This window comes from Curcuma longa, chromosome 1 (genome assembly GCF_044706935.1).
Source record: "Curcuma longa cultivar G26 ecotype Majalengka, Jawa Barat chromosome 1, ITB_CL_G26_1.1, whole genome shotgun sequence".
NCBI classification, from domain to species: Eukaryota; Viridiplantae; Streptophyta; class Magnoliopsida; order Zingiberales; family Zingiberaceae; genus Curcuma; species Curcuma longa.
Genome location: NC_133861.1, coordinates 10,298,571 through 10,316,497, shown reverse-complemented (window position 1 = coordinate 10,316,497; position 17,927 = coordinate 10,298,571). Strand labels below are relative to the sequence as shown.

General features: G+C 36.2%; 3 protein-coding genes across 6 annotated transcripts; all 3 read left to right on the top strand.

Annotated features, from left to right (window-relative positions):
- Positions 1 to 793: 793 nt before the first annotated feature.
- On the top strand, positions 794 to 5,014 carry LOC141814233 (cyclin-dependent kinase G-2-like). Of its 3 annotated transcripts, none has more exons than XM_074702179.1 (9): positions 794 to 2,645; positions 2,834 to 2,962; positions 3,130 to 3,265; positions 3,337 to 3,425; positions 3,633 to 3,744; positions 3,840 to 3,946; positions 4,041 to 4,166; positions 4,301 to 4,638; positions 4,787 to 5,014. In XM_074702179.1, exons 1-7 carry the CDS (start codon positions 1,153 to 1,155, stop codon positions 4,135 to 4,137), a joined length of 2,163 nt encoding a protein of 720 aa, XP_074558280.1. In that variant the 5' UTR covers positions 794 to 1,152; the 3' UTR covers positions 4,138 to 4,166; positions 4,301 to 4,638; positions 4,787 to 5,014. The 3 variants fall into 3 exon arrangements, with proteins under 3 accessions (XP_074558280.1, XP_074558287.1, XP_074558274.1); XM_074702186.1 differs by having other exon boundaries at positions 4,298 to 4,638; XM_074702173.1 differs by having other exon boundaries at positions 4,041 to 4,638.
- On the top strand, positions 4,982 to 14,574 carry LOC141814257 (TOM1-like protein 3). The gene is given in 11 exon segments (XM_074702197.1): positions 4,982 to 5,070; positions 6,871 to 6,988; positions 7,702 to 7,780; positions 8,385 to 8,483; positions 8,578 to 8,691; positions 9,376 to 9,527; positions 11,444 to 11,525; positions 11,771 to 11,856; positions 11,943 to 12,131; positions 13,716 to 14,256; positions 14,258 to 14,574. Coding segments are annotated over 10 exon segments (1,551 nt in total). The 5' UTR covers positions 4,982 to 5,070; positions 6,871 to 6,881; the 3' UTR covers positions 14,360 to 14,574.
- A 518-nt stretch (positions 14,575 to 15,092) lies between these two features.
- LOC141813500 (uncharacterized) lies at positions 15,093 to 16,868 on the top strand. 2 transcript variants are annotated; one of them, XR_012600397.1, is made up of 3 exons: positions 15,093 to 15,230; positions 16,354 to 16,523; positions 16,614 to 16,868. XR_012600397.1 is itself a non-coding variant. In XM_074701476.1 (3 exons), exons 1-2 carry the CDS (start codon positions 15,127 to 15,129, stop codon positions 16,457 to 16,459), a joined length of 210 nt encoding a protein of 69 aa, XP_074557577.1. In that variant the 5' UTR covers positions 15,093 to 15,126; the 3' UTR covers positions 16,460 to 16,500; positions 16,614 to 16,868. The 2 variants fall into 2 exon arrangements, 1 of the variants encoding a protein (XP_074557577.1); XM_074701476.1 differs by having other exon boundaries at positions 16,354 to 16,500.
- The last annotated feature ends 1,059 nt before the right edge of the window (positions 16,869 to 17,927 follow it).

The window sequence follows — 17,927 nt, the reverse complement described above, 5'->3', positions numbered from 1 at the left end:
TGCGGAATTGGAGTTGAACTCGTTCAGTGTTCTGACGTCATCGAGACTAGACGTGGAATCTGGACCGGGACAATTCCAGATAATTCAATGTATCAAATTAAAGAGATCATGCATGAATTCATGCGAGCGTGACTGATCTTTGGCACGTAGTTAGATTTCTTCAGATGCACCAAGGAAGGCCAGATTACTTGGTTCAAGTTCTCAATCTTATGATGTCCCCAAATCTCCTCTCTGAGCATGTTTCCTGCTATTTTTCTTTTAGACCAGTCACACTAAGAAATTCTGACTGCACGTCCTCAGTGTGTAAGCGTGAGCACTAAGAGAGTGTGGATAGATTCGATCAGGCTAGTCCGATCGGGCATGATGGTTTAGGTAGTCCAACCAATCCAATTAAAATGGTCAAATTGGTTAGTGTTCAGATGAACTAGTCAATTTGATTATAGGGCCTGGTCAAACCAAACCACGTACATTAAATACACACAAAAAATATTTTTTAATAAATTTTAGTGACAAACTAGCACAAAAAAAATATTTTCTTAAAGACATAAAGACAAAATTTTATTTGAAATTAGAACAAAATTACTTTATTTTATTTTGTTTTTACCCTCTCTCTTCCCTTTCTCAAGCCAATTAACTAACTCGTCAACCCTTATCGGATTTTTGAAGGTACAGCCGTAATATATTCATGGCCAAGTTGGAAACCAGATCCGATTCGCTAAGCAAACCGCTGTTCCTCTTCGGCAATATAAAAAACAAAGCACCGCCTCAACCTTCCCTTGGGACTCCTGCGAAGCGCATCGGCGCAAGCTTTCTGCTCTTTCGCTTGGCATCGTCGCCCTCGGCGTCGGCCCTGGGAATCCTCGCTTGACCCGCTCAGGTCTGTTTCACCGGCGCTCCCTCCTATCTACTACTTCTGCTGCCCGGTTCCTTCTCAGTCGGCGCGGGTGGGTCTTTAGATTCATTGAATTTTCTGGTTGTTTGCTCGCTTGCCGAGAATTCAGCGGAATCTAGTTACATCTTGAGTTTGTGAGATCTGTTAGGGGTCTCTGTTTCTGCCTTTAGGAAGGTTTTCTCTTTGCTTTTGCTGCTTTTCTGGATCTAGGGTTTCGTGGTGAACACCCGGGTTTTTAGGGTTTTCTTGGTTCCTTGCGTATGGCAGCTGGTCGACATAGTAGGTACCGTGATCACGAGTTCAGGGATCGCGAGGCGGATGTGAAGCCCTCTGGGAGGAAGGATTATCGCGATCGACTACGTGACGGTGGTCTCGAAAAGGACCGCGATCACCCGTACCGTGATTTGCGCGATAAGATTGGAGTTGCGCAAAGAGACCTCAAGAGTAGGGAAGTGATTAATGATTCCTATCGCCCTCCTCTTTCGAGCAACTTTAGTGGAGGAAGCAAGAATAGTCAGAAAATTAACCACCTCTCTGGTAAAGACGTGGATCGCGAGACTGGGGAGTTGTCCAGTGGCAGCGGATCAGATGATGTCGAAGCACCTATTTCAAAGATAAGGGAGAATGCAACTAATATTCATGAGAATGGGAACTCTTCCATGGATAGCAGGAAGAGAAAATTCTCTCCTATCATTTGGGATAGGAATGACAGTAAGCGATTAACTGTTGCCAATTCGAGCAGTAAGAGCTCCAAGTTTGAGAACGATACACCGCCTCCACTGCCTCCACCGCCTCCACGGCCCCTGGGCTTCATTCCACAACATTGTATTGATTCAGTTCAACCATCTGGTAGTCATGCTTCACCTTCAGATGTGGATATCTCTGTTGATTCACCTCAAGCACTCTCAGCAAGTAATAATCAGGAGGCAAAGTCATTGGATGATTTTGAAGATGAACCTGCCCCTGCTTGGAGTATTTCATTCTCCAGATGGGCAGACGGGAATAGTGCTGTCAATGATGAGGATGAAAATTTGAACACGGTCATGGTGCCCAAAATGAAAAAGAATACCCCATTATCTGGTTCATCAGGGCAGCATTTGCATATGAAAGTGGATAGTCCTGAGCCAGGTGAGGTTATCATTTCAGAAAATTCTAGAGTGGATTTTTCTAAATCTTATTCAAGAGAGCATGAATACGATGAGATGGATGCTGAGTTGGATAGGAACATTTATATGAACATTGATGGTGTTGAGTCTAGTACAAGTGATCAGCTTTCTGATACCAACTCCGAAGAAGAAGATGGTAGGTCCAAGACACCAGAACCAGCACAACCATCAAAAAGATCTATAAACATGCTGCAAGGTTGTAGAAGTGTCGATGAGTTTGAGAAACTGAATAAAATAGATGAAGGTACCTATGGGGTTGTCTATAGAGCAAAGGATAAAAAGACAGGGGAGATTGTGGCATTGAAAAAAGTTAAAATGGCAAAGGAAAAGGAGGGTTTTCCTCTTACCTCGCTTAGGGAGATAAACATTTTGTTGTCTTTTCATCATCCTTCAATTGTGGACGTTAAGGAAGTTGTAGTAGGTAACAGTGTTGACAAGATTTTTATGGTTATGGAGTATATGGAACATGATTTGAAAGCATTGATGGAAACTATGAAACAACCATTTAGTCAGAGTGAGGTAAAATGCTTGATGTTGCAGCTGTTTTCAGGTGTCAAGTATCTTCATGACAACTGGGTACTACATAGGTATTCTTAAATTTCTACCTTTATAATGTTGTAGATATATTCCTCTCAATTACTAGTGATATACTCTTTGCATAAAGTTCAATGTGAGGATGGAGATAAAATCCACGTAGCTAAGCCCAAAATAGTTGGGACAAATGATGAAGAATATTTCTCTCTATTTGTCATTTAACATATGAGTTATCCTTCAGGGATTTGAAGACATCAAATATTCTTTTGAACAATCGTGGAGAGTTAAAGATATGTGACTTTGGTTTGTCTCGCCAGTATGGAAGTCCATTGAAACCTTACACTCCCTTGGTTGTTACATTATGGTACAGGTATGTTGCACTTGATCTTTATACTCTGCCTCTGTTTTTTATCCCTTGATCATCTAGTTCTTTTTCTTGTGTGTGATATTGTTCTCTGTCTGTGTTATCAGACAACACCATTGCTTTTAATTAGTGTATTTCTGGATCCTGATGCCCTTAACCGTTTGTTGTGATAGGGCGCCTGAGCTTCTACTGGGAGCTAAGGAATATTCTACTGCAATTGACATGTGGTCTTTAGGGTGCATAATGGCAGAACTTCTATCAAAGGAGCCACTATTCTGTGGGAAATCTGAGCGCGATCAACTTGACAAGGTTTATCTTCAAAACAATCTTCTACAGTTATAGCTTTATGTTTATCTCCTTTAATATAGTCTTTATTACAGATATTCAGGACACTTGGTACCCCTTCTGAAAGCATATGGCCTGGATTTGCTAAATTACCTGGTGTTAAAGTAAACTTTGTCAAGCAACCGTAAGTATTGAGTAATCCTGTATTTGTTTCACTATTGCATGAATCTTGAAATCTGTGCCCTTGTTTAGGTCATTTTGACTTATTCTTCCCAAGGTCTAGAGCTACGGTAGATTATGCCTAAGTTTGATGGCTTGCTTTGGTGGCCCTCAATTAGGTGAAATGTTCTTTATTATTTTAGTTAATTTACCAAATTATTTCTTTTTTCAGGTATAATAAACTGCGTGAAAAGTTTCCTCCCACATCCTTTATTGGAGGTCCAACCCTCTCTGAAGCTGGTTTTGATTTATTAAACAGACTTTTGACATACAACCCTGATGAGGTATATCCTGAAATAATGTGACATCATGACAATTCTATTGCTGAATGTTATTACTATTCGTTGTGCAATATTAACTTGTCTACTGCTAAATGCAGCGAATAACTGCAGAATCTGCTCTAAATCATCCCTGGTTCCAGGAGGTTCCGCTACCAAAGTCAAAAGAATTTATGCCTACTTTTCCTGCTCAGCATGCTCAAGACCGGTGTGTAAAGTTGTTCAGCAAAAATAAGCCAAGCAACTGCTTCCCTACTTTCTTCAATATGTAACCTATACATGAGCTTCATCTTAATTTTCAGACGTCAAAGAAGAATAATGAAGAGCCCAGATCCACTTGCAGAGCAGCGGAAGGAGCTGCAACAGGGCGATCTGGGTCTTGCTACCCTATTTGGATAGAGAATGCTTACAAGTCATCACTAGATCACGTATGTCTTTCTACCTGATTTGGCTAGAGGACACAAAAACAGCATTATTCAGTAATTCCTTAGGCTAGACATTATTCCTGTGACACTGAGCGACCTTTTTAGTGTTAGACAGCCATTGAAATCTTGTTTAGCAGGCACTTGACAAAGGATAGTGTCTCCTTTAGCCACCAAAACAAGGATATCCATGTCAAGGCAATTTTTTTGCAGCACCAACTATAATGTGCTTCAAGGTGTGATGTATTTAACTCCATGCCACTGATTAATCCCCTTTGATATATGCACAACATTTGTCTTGAAAATTGTAACTGCTGCTTTTTAAGATTGGACGGTGGAAGCATTATTGATGTTGACCATATTTCATTCCGTTATTTTTGATTTGTCGTTCTGTGTTTGCAAGAGTTGACTAGTGAGAAGCGGTGGATCATTGTTTGCTTCTGGTGCACAAGTGTCCTATAGCTCTCTTCTCAAAAAGGTAATTCACAAGCTGACGCCTAAAATAAGGAGTTTTATCATTTCTGCTACTATATTATATTGCCCCAACCTCCTTTACATACATTTGTCTTAATATGGTATTTGAAAGGTTATATCTAGTATTTATGCATGTGTCGTTGATGAAACAGTACCATTTATAACATGCAAGCTCGGCATAGGATGAAACTGTATGGCCTGAGCAGTGCTTCTTTCAAGATTGACTGCTGCTGGACTCATGCACCAGGAATATTGAGTTTTTGTAGACTGACATCTGCAGAATTTGTTCAACAGGAATGAATCACCAAAAAGGTTTTATTGTAAGAAGGACGAGGTATTATCGATAAGTTATATTTCATAGTTCTTTGATGCTCCAGTCAGTTTGGTCGCCTCTTCGTTGGCAAATGAATCTCATGCTGATTCACAAGCGAGTCAGGTGATGCTTGGCTCTCACTCATCATTGTCTCTATTATAATCTATCAGCAATCGTCTTTGTATTCCTTTTTTTTTTTTTAAATTCAATACGCTAGTATTTTTTCTATCATGTAGCTAAAAATGATCACCAATTGGAGTCTGAATAGTATGGAAATACTTCATTTTAATTATGCTTATTAATTACGCATCCCTTTTTTTTTGTGTGTGCATCTAGTTAGCTACTGATGTTATAGTAAAATTTGTATTCTCAATGTCGGTACTAATGATCCTTATGAGCCTTAAAATAAAACGAAGACCTGGATGACACAACTTTAGGGTTTCTTAGAAAGGATAGAGGCAAGCTGATCTTATAAAAATTTTAGAAAAATTCAATAAAGGAAAAATTCATCCATAGACACAAATTTTATATTTGTTTTCTAAATAACGTATTTACATTTTTGAACACTTAAAGCTATTAAAATAATTTAAATTTTCTTTACATGATGGTGTTTAATTATTTTCAAAAAAAAAAAAAGAGACCAGAGCATGTTCTTGATTTGCATAATAATAATATTTTTGATGCATCAAGATATTCAAAAGCAGGTTGTTGATTCTAAATTTCTGATCATTAACAGATTCTTAAATGGAAGTTTATGTGCCGAGCTTCTGAGAATTTAAAAATTAAAAAAATTGCTCTTTTAGTCTGCCTATATGGTGTAAGCAAAATCAATATACTTTATCATATATTATATTTCAAATCTTTTTTTTATGTATAGGGATATAAATTATATTTGTACGCGACACTATCTTTTTTAGTTGATAATTTCATTAATTAATTATTTAGCATGCTTATTAAACACCTATAAAACATTATACATACATATCTATGTGATAATTTTTATAATTTATCACAACTAAAATATTTATAAACATAAGTTATCATTTATTTTACCTCAAACTAATATTCATACATTTAAAAATATAAATGTCACGCTATCTTTTGAAATCGATAATTTCATTAATAATTTTTTGTTATAATTTAATAAAATCTATTAAATTCTTACACAAGATTTTACATATATAAAAATATAAATTGTTTCTATGTTATTATTTGCCCGACTGATTGGTAATATTTTCGATTTCATTTTCAAAACATTGAAGTAAACTCACTACAATTATAAGTATTTACAGAATATGAAAATATTGGAATTTGGGCAATATTAAAGAAGAGTATAAATGTCAAAGAACATTTAAATACTTTTCGAACCTCTGGTCCTGTATAAACTCTGAAGGAGACACACTGAAATTTCCAAATTTAAAAGGATATATCTGCAGATTTACAAAATTATATCGAGACGGGTTAGTTGAGAGAACACGCGGAAAGAGGAGAAATTCCATGGGTACAATTTTTTTCCCCCTTCCATTCAATCTCGCGACTTCTTGTTCTTGTTCCCTTCCCTTGTAATATTCTATTAATGTCGGCGTCCATGATGAGATGAATCCACCTCTCTTTCTCTTCTTAATTTCTCCCAAATAAGAATTCCTCAGATAGCAAGGAAAAGCTTCCCCCTGTCTCCCTCTCCGGCGCAAAGGTGAGACCTTTGCCTCCCCCATCTCTATGCTTTGGCACCCGGTGTATTAGGAAAATTAGGATCCGGATTACTGCGTTATTGGATGTTATTTGATCTGGTTTATTGGTGTAGATTCAAAAATTGTTTTTTTAGGGTTCTTGGAAGGATTTGTACTATCTTTCTTTTTTTTTGTTTTTGTATGGAGTGGTATTACTGATTTGATCTGGGGTATGGGTGGTGGACTGTTGCAGGTACGGTTGTGATGACTATGGCTGCGGCCTGTGCGGAGCGAGCGACGAGCGACATGTTGATCGGCCCGGATTGGGCGATCAATTTGGAGTTGTGCGACATTCTCAATATGGATCCTGGGTAGGGTTTCGGTTTGCTATTGCCTCCTTTGTTGTGTGCGTAATAGGTCCAACCTGGTTCAATTTGTTTGCTTCTGAGAAAGGTATACACTTCTGTCAGATGCAAACGTTAGATATATGAGAAATCTGTCGAGATTTACTTTTTGAATGAAACAAATAGATATTTTACAGATACCCGAGCATTTTTCTTTGAAAGTAGGATGTTTATGGCAGCTTAAGCATTCATTGAATAATTACTTTGTGTACTCTCTTCTACAGTGGTTTTATAATTGCTATGTTAAAGTGAAATTAAGTTGAAATAAATCGTAGGTGTCCAAGTTTATATACTTAAGAAATTTCTAGTTTTACCAATATACTTCTATAAGTAACTTTAAATGATTCAATTAATCTTTTCTTCCAAACATTTATCCTCACATAAGAGCACCTTGAGTCTTAACAAATATGTGTGACTCCTCGTAAATGACGATAGAGACAACCATGAAGCAGATTTTCAAGCTTGCTTGACATGAGACTGGATATATTATATATACATTTAGAACAATTTCTTTACTCTACTCTATTCTAACTTCATTACATTACTTTTGCTCCTGGAAAAACTTTGTCACTTTTATTTCCATGTGCTTCATTTCTGTAGTTCTCTGTGTTGTTTGGTTCAAATGACTGAAAAAAATCATTGCTGAAAACTCTTCCATAAATCTCTGTTTTGAGGAGTAGACAAACAAAGGATGCATTGAAGGTACTTAAGAAACATCTTGGAAGCAAAAGCCCAAATGTTCAACTTCTTACACTTTCTGTGAGTACATATTGTTCTATTTCAGCTAAAATTTGTCACATCTTGAAAAGGTTCATCTTCAACTGTTGATGCTCGAGTTTATGCAGTTCATTGCTGTTATTCTGCCCTCTAAATATATATAAAATTTCCCCATGTTACCTATTTCTAGAGCTTTATGTCTATAGAATAAAATCAGGAGCTGCCAACTTTAATTTGTCAGTCATATTTGTGCAATATATAAAGGGTAGCCCGGTGTACGAAGTTCCCATTATTGCAGGGTCCCGGGGAAGGGTCAAGGGTCAGACCACATATATTTGTGCAATATATGCAATTCAAAATTATGGAAGAACTATTATCATCTTTGTATTTGAGTTAGATTGCTCCAGCAAGTCTAATGATACTATGACATTGCAAGCCTCTAATTCATCCATGGATTATGTAGATCCATGTAAAGAAAATTATTTGTCACATTAATTACTTACTGATAAGTAAATGAACTTGGGATTGAGTATGTTCTCTGAAACTAAATTTTGGATTAGCTATTTTTTTTCATGGGAAAGTACACATATCTGTGTAATAGCTGTTGCTACTCAAGTTTGTTGTGATATTTTAAAATGCCAACTAGGTGCTGGAAACTCTAAGTAAAAATTGTGGAGAGACTGTTCACCAACAAATTGTTGAGTGGGATATTTTGCATGAAATGGTTAAAATGGTAAAGAAAAAAGTAAGTATCACTCATCATACTAGATTTTTTATTAGTTCTTGACATTACACTTTTGCTCCATGATGCTAATTCTAGTTTGAAATTCTGTTTGCAGCCAGCTTTAAATGTAAGAGAGAAGATATTAGTCTTGATAGATACCTGGCAGGATGCTTTTGGAGGAGCAGGAGGAAGATATCCTCAATATCATGCTGCATACCAAGAACTTAGGGTATGTTTCCCCCCCCCCCCCCCCCCCCCCCCCCCCACAAGCACCTGGTTTTTTGCTTTATTGTACTAGCTAGTGTGACAAATCATTCCCTGGATGTGGAATATTTCCATCTTTGCCGTTTAATATCTATTTGGTTTGCTGAAATTTTGAAATTCATTTTCATGTGAAAGTTCAATGATTCCTTATTACTATTTAGCTCTTAATTTTATATTCTTAGAATTTATTTTGATGTTATCTATGTACTAAAACCACATATAATCACTTGTTTTTAGCCTTGGCACAATGGTAAAATTGTTGTCGTGTGCTCGGTGATCACTAGTTCGAGTCGTGGAAACAACCTTTTGTAATGCAGGATAAGATTGCGTACAAAAGATCCTTCCTCAGGACCTCATATTGACGGGAGCTTCGTGCACCGAGCTGCCGTTTATTTGTATTTGCATAAAGTGTGTTTGTTTCTCTTGTATCTTTTTGGCTTGTAATGAGACACATAATCATTCTTTTCTTTTTGTCATCAAGTCTTGTCTGCTAACAATTTTTGTCATGTATGGTTAGTTTATGTTGTTTCAGTAATTCAGTTTCTAGCATATTTACTTGTGTGACCGTACTGTGATTCATTTATTGAGATCAGTTGTGATTTTCTAGCATAGCAAGTTTTTCAAATAATCCTTCGTTTTGTTTATCTAGGCTGCTGGAGTTGAATTTCCACCCCGTACAGAAAATGCTGTGCCATTGTTCACCCCTCCTCAGACACACCCTATAGCCCATCAACCAGCTACATCAATATATGAAAATGCTGCTTTAGAAGCTTCACTTCAGTCTGAAATTTCTGCTCTCAGGTTTTTGGCTTACCATTTTCAATTATCTAGAGTTTTCTGTTCAAGCTGTCTTAACTCTTCGACATGGATGTAATTAATGTTATGTTTTACTAGATTAGCTTAATTCTTCTCTCTTTTATCATTTACTTCTAAGACTGTTAGGGGCTAGCGTGGACATTTATGCATTGTGTAAGTGTAAAAATCATGATTTCTACTACTGAACCCCACTATTTACTTTCTATTGTAGCCCTAAAGTCAAACTCACAACTGTTCTTGCAAACAGTTGTCAGATGCAGACTGTACAACTGACGCAACTGGAAATCCTAGTAAATGTCTCCAACCAGTCTGGTTATTTCACATGGCAAAATTAAGATAACCTAGTTGAATTTGTTTGGCAAGGATTGTTTTTATTTCATTTCCAGATTTGTAATTGTTCTTTTTGTCATATATACATAATCTGTCTTTAATAATTAAATAATCCAAGATAGCTCTGGTCCAAATGTCTGATCTGTAAATCCATCACTCTGACAAATGAGTTACTCAAAGCTCTACTGGATCGCCTTGTGGACTAGGTCTCATAAATGTATTACGATCAATGATAATTGAGGAATGTCGTTTTGTTGGAACTAGGTTACGTTGGGCAGTTGTTTCTAGGTAGTAAATCAAACACATTTCTTTTTGCTTTTTTATAAGAGAACTCTGGGAGGATATGAATTGAAAATGATAAAGAAGACCAAGACAAAAGTGCCCTTACTAGTGGAACTCTTGGAAAATTAGTTGAATTAAATATGTACTCAGATGGAGAAATTTGCTGAATTAATTTGTATTTAGTTTACATGATACCCTTAGATGCTCTATCTGAAGAGGTTAAGCTTATTTTGTTTAGATATGATAGTGTAAAACTTCTCTTTAGTCAACGAGTATTTTATTCATGCATCATACCTAACTACTAAGAAGCATCTTTTCAGCGAAATGGTAGCATCTTTCCAGAAAATGCATACATATGATATCAAATTCTATCAAATTCTTATAGCTAAAAGAAGTAATGAAAATATTCTGGAATGAGGATAGTCCTAACTGTTATAGAAATTGAACTGCTAGGATGAAGCTCTAGAGATGGTAAGTTTACAAAGAATCAAGATAAGCAGCATGCCAATTATATTAATTTGGTTGAAACTTGAAACCAAGAGAAACAAGTGCTTGATTATTGAGATAAAATCATGAAAAATAGGAGCAAGACATGTTATTCAACGATAAAAGATAATAATGAAAATAACAGGGGCATAAAGAAACTAGAAGAAAATATTTTTCTTTCTATTGAGTCCAATTCAATACGCATTCACAACCATTAAAAAACCCATAAATAGAGGCATGGAGGAGGAAAGGGTGCAGGGGATGGAACAAGATGATGGCAGCCACATATATTGGTTGTTTTGTGCAGTGAAATTATTCTGTGGAAAATATGTTTTTGTCCATTTTTGTTTACCCAATAAGGAATTACAAGTTATCCTGAGTTTGATGGTGACTTGTGGAGGTGTAATGAAGGTGGCTGGCTTGAGTTAAAAAGTGAAACTGACATGTGGTCAATATATTTTTCATTACTTTTTCTGCATAATTTATCCTAAAACAGTTGGGAGGATAAAACATAATTTGTTTATCAGTACATGACCTGTTGAATAAGATTGTAACAAAAGCCACATAAACAAGTAAAACGTAATCATGAAAAGAACAACCAGCTAAGATTTACTCTTACTGTATTGATCATGTTCTCTATATTTTTAGCATAAAACATAATTTGTTTATCATTTAGCCTCATGATAAGAGGTTACGTGGACCACTACTTGTTATGAGGACCACTACTTCAACCTTCGTCATATCTATAATCTTCAATTTTGGTGAAGTTTACAATTTAGAGGCAACCTATTTTCTTGATGCAGTTTGCTAGACATTCAGAATGCTCGAGGAATAGCAGATGTTTTATCTGAGATGCTCAATGCATTGGATCCTAAGAACCAAGAGGTGCATGTTTAATTTATCTTTTAGAAATCAAAGTTAGGATAACACAAACATCTTTACACTCTCCATCAAACTATCTCATATTTGTTCAAGTTGTGTCATGTCGTGCACTTTCCTATTTTTCCTATTATGAATATGTTTTTTATTGCCACAGGATATCGTACTCTAGTTGCATGGGACATTTTTTAGAATGAAGTCAGGCATCACAAATAATACATCCTTACAAATTAAATACTTTTGCATGCCAGGACATAAAGCAAGAAGTTGTTGTTGACCTTGTTGAGCAATGCAAGTCATATAAAAAGCGAGTCATGGTTCTTGTGAATAGTACTGGGTATGTCTAGAAAAGTGAAAAACAATATGTATTAATGTGGACTTCTATGAACCGATGATGTTATTGCAATATTTTAAATGGAGCAGGGATGAAGAACTCCTTTGTCAAGGTCTAGCACTTAACGATGAACTTGAGAGTGTACTTGAACGACATGGTAATATCATCAAGGGAATTACTGGCAGTGGTGTACCTCCAGTTGCTGCATCTTTGCCTATTATTAATGTAAATCATGAGGATGATGAACTGGAGGATGATTTCTCTCAGCTGTCCCTCAGGTATCATTTATGATGGTTCTCTATTCCTCTCATGCCTATCTTTCTGCATCTAGTTTTACATGAACTCAGAATTATCTATATTGTATTGTAAAAACTATTGTCTAGGTGATACTTTGGTGTGGTTTCAGCAAATTAAATATTATGTTATTGTCTCATGTGAACTCTTATCAAAACCAACATTACCTTTGAGTTTTCAACTCTCATTCTTGTTTCATCTCCACTATGTGTCCTTTGAACTATTCCCAGCTAAATGAAAGTTACAATATTCCAATTGTCAAGGTAATTCGAAGCTCACGTGGACCACCTGTTTATGTAGCAAGTAAAATTTTCATTTTGTTGCTAAAATTTGAAGATATTTTAAACCATACCTATATTGCAAGAATTAATATGTTAGCATCATTTGTGGTACATTTTGTTTCTATTTTCCATTTACACGTGCGTTCTCTTTATTCCTTATGACTGCCACCTTGACAAGTTACAAATTATGATAAAAATGTTTTTTTTAGCTACTGATTTGCATTTTCATCTCTTGGAGTATCTGTAGTCCATTGAGTTACTTGTAGTCATGTTCAAGTTAAATTGCCTCCTGAAACCAAGGATTCTCATGCTGGGTTTTTGCTAGCCGGTCAAGGTGCCTAGTAATCCAAAGTGACTATTCATTTGGAAGGAGTTACCCTATCTCATTACTGCATTTGGTTTGCTCTGGTTCAATTAGGAATTCTATTTAATGTTTCACAGACTATAAGCTTAAAGGTCGTGTAATGATGTGTGAATCCTATGACACATGTACTGCTGTCTTTCAATCTTGGTTGGAATGAAGGACGGCCAAGTCATAACCAAATTCCATTGCCATACTCTTGGTTGCTATGGGTTAAAAGAATGCAAACTATTGTATGCTTTTGTTCTCTGGGTCTTATGGGTATAACAGCTGTGATGTTTTTGGCCAATGTTTCTTGGTTTAACAAAAACTAGATATTTCTCCTGTTTGAGGACAGATTAACCATCACCTGCATCCGAGCGAAAATGCAAAACAAGAAAGCAAGTTTTTTCTAGATGTAAATAAAACACATCATTCCTTAACTCGAAAAACTCAATACCGCATCCAACAGTTAAAATTATTTTAAAGTTAATTTGTGCAATTATATTAAAGAAATGAAATAGTTTAGCTTGTTGTTGATATATGTTGTACTTAGAATGATGTGATTCATCAACTTGGTGGACAATTGGACGTTTGCTTGGCAATGATATTGCTATCCTTTTTCGCTAGGTACATTTATTTTCATATACTTGGTTGGATCTATGAGTTGAAGTTTAAACATTTACTCCATGCATATTTGTAGCTAATTATTAGCTTCTTGGTACTGAAACTGATCTGACATTTATGCAGCTTATTATATTGACAATTCTGAGAATTTATCTTCATTCCAAGCTAAATTAGGTTGTCTCAGAATTTCAAGTTTTAGTGAAAACTGAGCATTTTGGTTCCAACTCTACCAATGTTAAGCTGCAATTTATCAAAATTTTCTTTAAATGGATGCAATATGCATACTTAATCAGATTATCTCATCTTTTACATTGCTCCAGGACTTCAAGGGACAGTGCTACTGGGAATGGTAGAAAAGTTTCTAGTGCCAAACCACCCACCCCTCTTCTCCCCCCACCTCCTCCTTCAAGGCCAGTTGGCACAGAGTTAAGCACGGTAGACTATCTGAGTGGTGATGCCTACAGGTCAGAACAATCATTTGATGCTCCTGTTAACACACCGCAGCATACTCTTTCCCCACCTCCATCCAAATCTTCAGAGCCAGCTCCATTTCTGGAGTCTTCTAGCTTGCCTAGATATGATGATCCTATTCAAGCCGAGAGATCCACTGTTGAACTACCGAAGGCTCCTTGGGAATCCCAGACTCTTGGTTCACTGCCACCCCAGCTTCTGGATTACAGCCAAAGAGAGCAGATTTTTGAGCTTCAGAAGCATGGCTCATCTGGTGGAGACCCCATATCACCTTACAATGCACCCATAATGCAATATCAGAGCCCATCTTTTAGTCACGATACTTCAAGTTTGGATCAACATCATAACCAACAAAGCTTCAGAAGCCAGGACGTGGCACCGGCGAGCCAGACAAACCAAGCCAGAGGATGCTCTCTTCAAAGATTTGGTCGACTTTGCAAAGGCCAAACCATCTTCATCACCCAATGCACCCAACACTCGTGGAACTCGCTGATCAGTTTAAGTGACAATCCATTCATTTCATCGTGCCTAGTGTTATTGGCCAGCCTGAGTGAAATAAAGTGGATTTTATTCTCAGTTTGGTTTTGTTCAAGTTGTTTGCTCGATGGTGTATATGAACGAGGTGAATTGCATTTTCTCTGGTCATTCTTCTTTTGTAGTCTATGGCTTCCCAACATCAAATGTTTTATAAAAATTTAATTTGTGCTATCGATAGTGAGTCATTTCTGTATGTCTGCTGACAGGATTGCGTCTCATATGTTGCTTGAATCTATTACCAATTTATTCTTGTAATCGGCCTAAAATCTTCTTGGTTTCGTTTCCCTGTGCTTCTCTCCGGTGCCAAGATCGTCGAGGAATCAAGCTGGCCGGGCAGGGCTGGACCCGGGGTATCAAATGAGCAGTAAATTCGAGCACTTGCCGGTAAATGATAAATCCATTTTATTTATTACTCTAATCGAACATTCATGTGTGCTCATCCAACTAAAGTGAATTTTTATAAAGAATAAAACAAATAAAGCCATCTTTTAAATTCAAATTTATTTTTTTTATTTTTAATCTAGATATGTCTTGGGCTCAATTAATCCTTTTTTTTTTAAATTTGTTCATCAGATAAATTCGAACGGTGAGGATTTGATTAATCTACTGTGGAGGATTTGCCATCGAAAATGGGCTGAATGTCTACTATTTGGGCCACTTGAATTCCCACCGCTTCATGAGGAGCGCATCGAGAGCGAGAAGAGAGAGGGACGGAGAAGGGGGATGGGGTGGTGGTGGTGGCGACAGAAGAAGATCGAAGAACCTTGCAAGAAGGAGGCTTGCGACATCCAATCCTGCCTCTCCAAGAACAACTTCGACTCCAAGAGGTAACAGATCGATTTCCTTCTTCTCTTTCACCCCCTTCATCAATCCCATATGAATTAAGTCGATTAAATCTTTGGTATTCTCGACGTGCATACGACGGACAACTTGCGTTTTTTTCCCCGAAAAAGCTCGTTTGGTTTTCCTAAATAATGTTTGTCCTAGTTTTCATTGACAAAATTAGTAGTTGCCAAGTTTATCGGCCAAAGAACTATAAATTAGTCATGCTTTATGTATGATGGGTAAAAATGAATGTATTCTGCTTTTCTTTTTGATCACAGAAACTACTAGCTTTGTAAGTGTGCATACTTCTGCTAGATCACTTGTTTGTGCTAACGAGTTCGGATGCAAATTGTAATCTGATAGTAAATGTTGAGTGTACCCATGCCTCGAAGAAGCTTACTTTTAAAGCTTTTGGAGACTGGAAACGTAGTGATTCATTTTATAATTCCCATCCCATGCATCAGGTATTTTATCAACAGAAAGTCCCAATTGTGATGGTGAGGAATAAGTTAATCATTAGGTTAGGCATTGCACTTTCATTTTGTCTATCATATCTTAAGAAAGAAATAAGAATTCAGCTAACAGCATTTGGATTAGATACCATAATATTTCTCTAAATTGCTGTATCTATATGTCCTATTCCAATTCAAATCTCTAGCTTTCTTGTTTTTATGAGTCACATAATCAGTGGCATATACTTTTATAGTAGGGCGTCATGGTTCTTACTAACATGTTGCTTATACATCTTGATTGCTTGGCCATGCTCAGCTATTGTCTATTTTCTATTTAGAGAATATTTGTAATCATAATCTAGCGACTTTTGCTTGAATGTTAAAATTGCTGATGTGATGCAATTGGATAATTGTTTTTTACTTATTATCTATGGATTTTTCATTGACCAAGCTTTGATGTGGAGAAGTTACAAGGAGTTGGGTCTTTGATTTTATTTGAGATGCAATTGTACTTTCAACTTCTTTTTAGATTTCCGATATTTACTTGAATGTTTGTGATCGAGTTAAACTTTTGTGTTTGAATATGTGGTTAGGCATGTTGGATTAATTTAGATTATATTATAACTATGGTTAGCCTAAGCTGAATGATTTTGACTTGAAATTTTTGTTTCAGGTGTATGAAAGTCATTAGATTGTTGCAAATATGTTGTGAGAACTGCAACTATGATTCTACACATTGTGCTCCACTGTCTGCGCTTCTGAAAACAGATCCCAAATAAAGAGAACAGATAGCCACCAACTTTAGTGATTATCTGCCAATGTATCCCATGCGGGCAAACTGCTGTTGGTCTTCGTTCTTCATTTTGAGCGAGTATTAATAGCTTTATCATAACTCTTTCTAGCTTACTTATGGTGATTATTGTCTTTTGGCAGAATCCTGGAATAATGTAACAACAGCATCTTTAGAGAATCAGGCTCTCAGGCATCAGGTTATAAGTTCCCCACTTGTTAGGCTTGTTCAGCTTTATAAGGTGCTGTCTTGAGCGTGTTAAAACACAAACTTTATTTTAGCATATGCTTTATTTTTTCACAAACTTTCTGTAGGATTATTGCCGTAGACTTTCACTTACCTTGTCAACATAGTAATCCAATGTAATTTAAAGATGTGGACACTGCCACTTCCAGTTTTCTGTTCATTTGCTGACAACCCTCTTCGATCACTATTCAATAGTTTATTATTTATGCATCTTGATCTCTGCTGGCAACAGCGAGAGAAAATGACATCTTTTATGGGGAAAAAATAGGTTAATATGATCAATCGAATATGTATGATTTCTGTAATAATTAAGTTACACCTTTTTCCATGGTCATGTTCTTAGTTTTCTTATTAGATCAACCATTGCAATAAAATACAATGGGAAAAAAAAAGGAAAGATTCGTTATTAGTGTGATGCCTGGATGGAGATAGCTTGCAACATAATGAATGAAGCCAAAACACCAACTTGGTGGGTGGAGTTGGCTTTCTAGAATCCAAAACCCCCCACACTTTTTGTGGGCAATCCATTGTCCCACGGGATAATTAAAACCTTTAGAAAAGGCCATTCCAAGTGGAAGTCTTGTGAGAAAGCAAGTGGTCAAAACCCACAGATAATCCTGAATCCAATGAGATTTGCTTGATTTTGTCGAGTGGCTGTTGAATGAGATGCGATGTCATTGGCTTACCAACCACCAACTACCACAGGCCAATTGCAACCTTTTCCTTTGCCAAAGTCTTGTTATTCTTTTCTTCAAGTGGACCTTCCATCTGGAATCATTGCAATATTGTCCTATCACTTTTTTTTTCTCTCGTCCGTAGAGATATTAACTAATGCAATTAAGTTTGTGTTCTTCTAAAACGATAAAAGAAAATTCAGTCAAAATGTTTTGCTTTAAATATCTTTAAATACATAAGAATCCATCGCATGCAATAAATATAACATTTTTAAATTTTTATTATATTATATATATATATATATATATATAAAATATAACGTTTTTAAAAATTAATAGAGATTACACTTAGTTATAAATTTGAAAATATGCTAAAATACAAAATTAAACAGAGGGTAATTTTTTTAAAAAAGTTATTATCAAATATATTTTTAAAAAAACAATAAACAAAAAGGTTATATAATTTTTTAGAAATTTTGTAAAATTACTATTTATTATAAATTTTGTATAATACATTATGGCGTGTTTGAATTTGAC

Coding starts and splice junctions, on each gene's coding strand:
- LOC141814233 (XM_074702179.1), top strand. CDS start 1,153: ATGGCAGCTGGTCGACATAGTAGGTACCGTGATCACGAGTTCAGGGAT. Junction 3,426..3,632: donor GTAAACTTTGTCAAGCAACC/GTAAGTATTGAG, acceptor TTCTTTTTTCAG/GTATAATAAACTGCGTGAAA. Junction 3,745..3,839: donor TGACATACAACCCTGATGAG/GTATATCCTGAA, acceptor TGCTAAATGCAG/CGAATAACTGCAGAATCTGC.
- LOC141813500 (XM_074701476.1), top strand. CDS start 15,127: ATGGGGTGGTGGTGGTGGCGACAGAAGAAGATCGAAGAACCTTGCAAG. Junction 15,231..16,353: donor AACAACTTCGACTCCAAGAG/GTAACAGATCGA, acceptor TTTTTGTTTCAG/GTGTATGAAAGTCATTAGAT.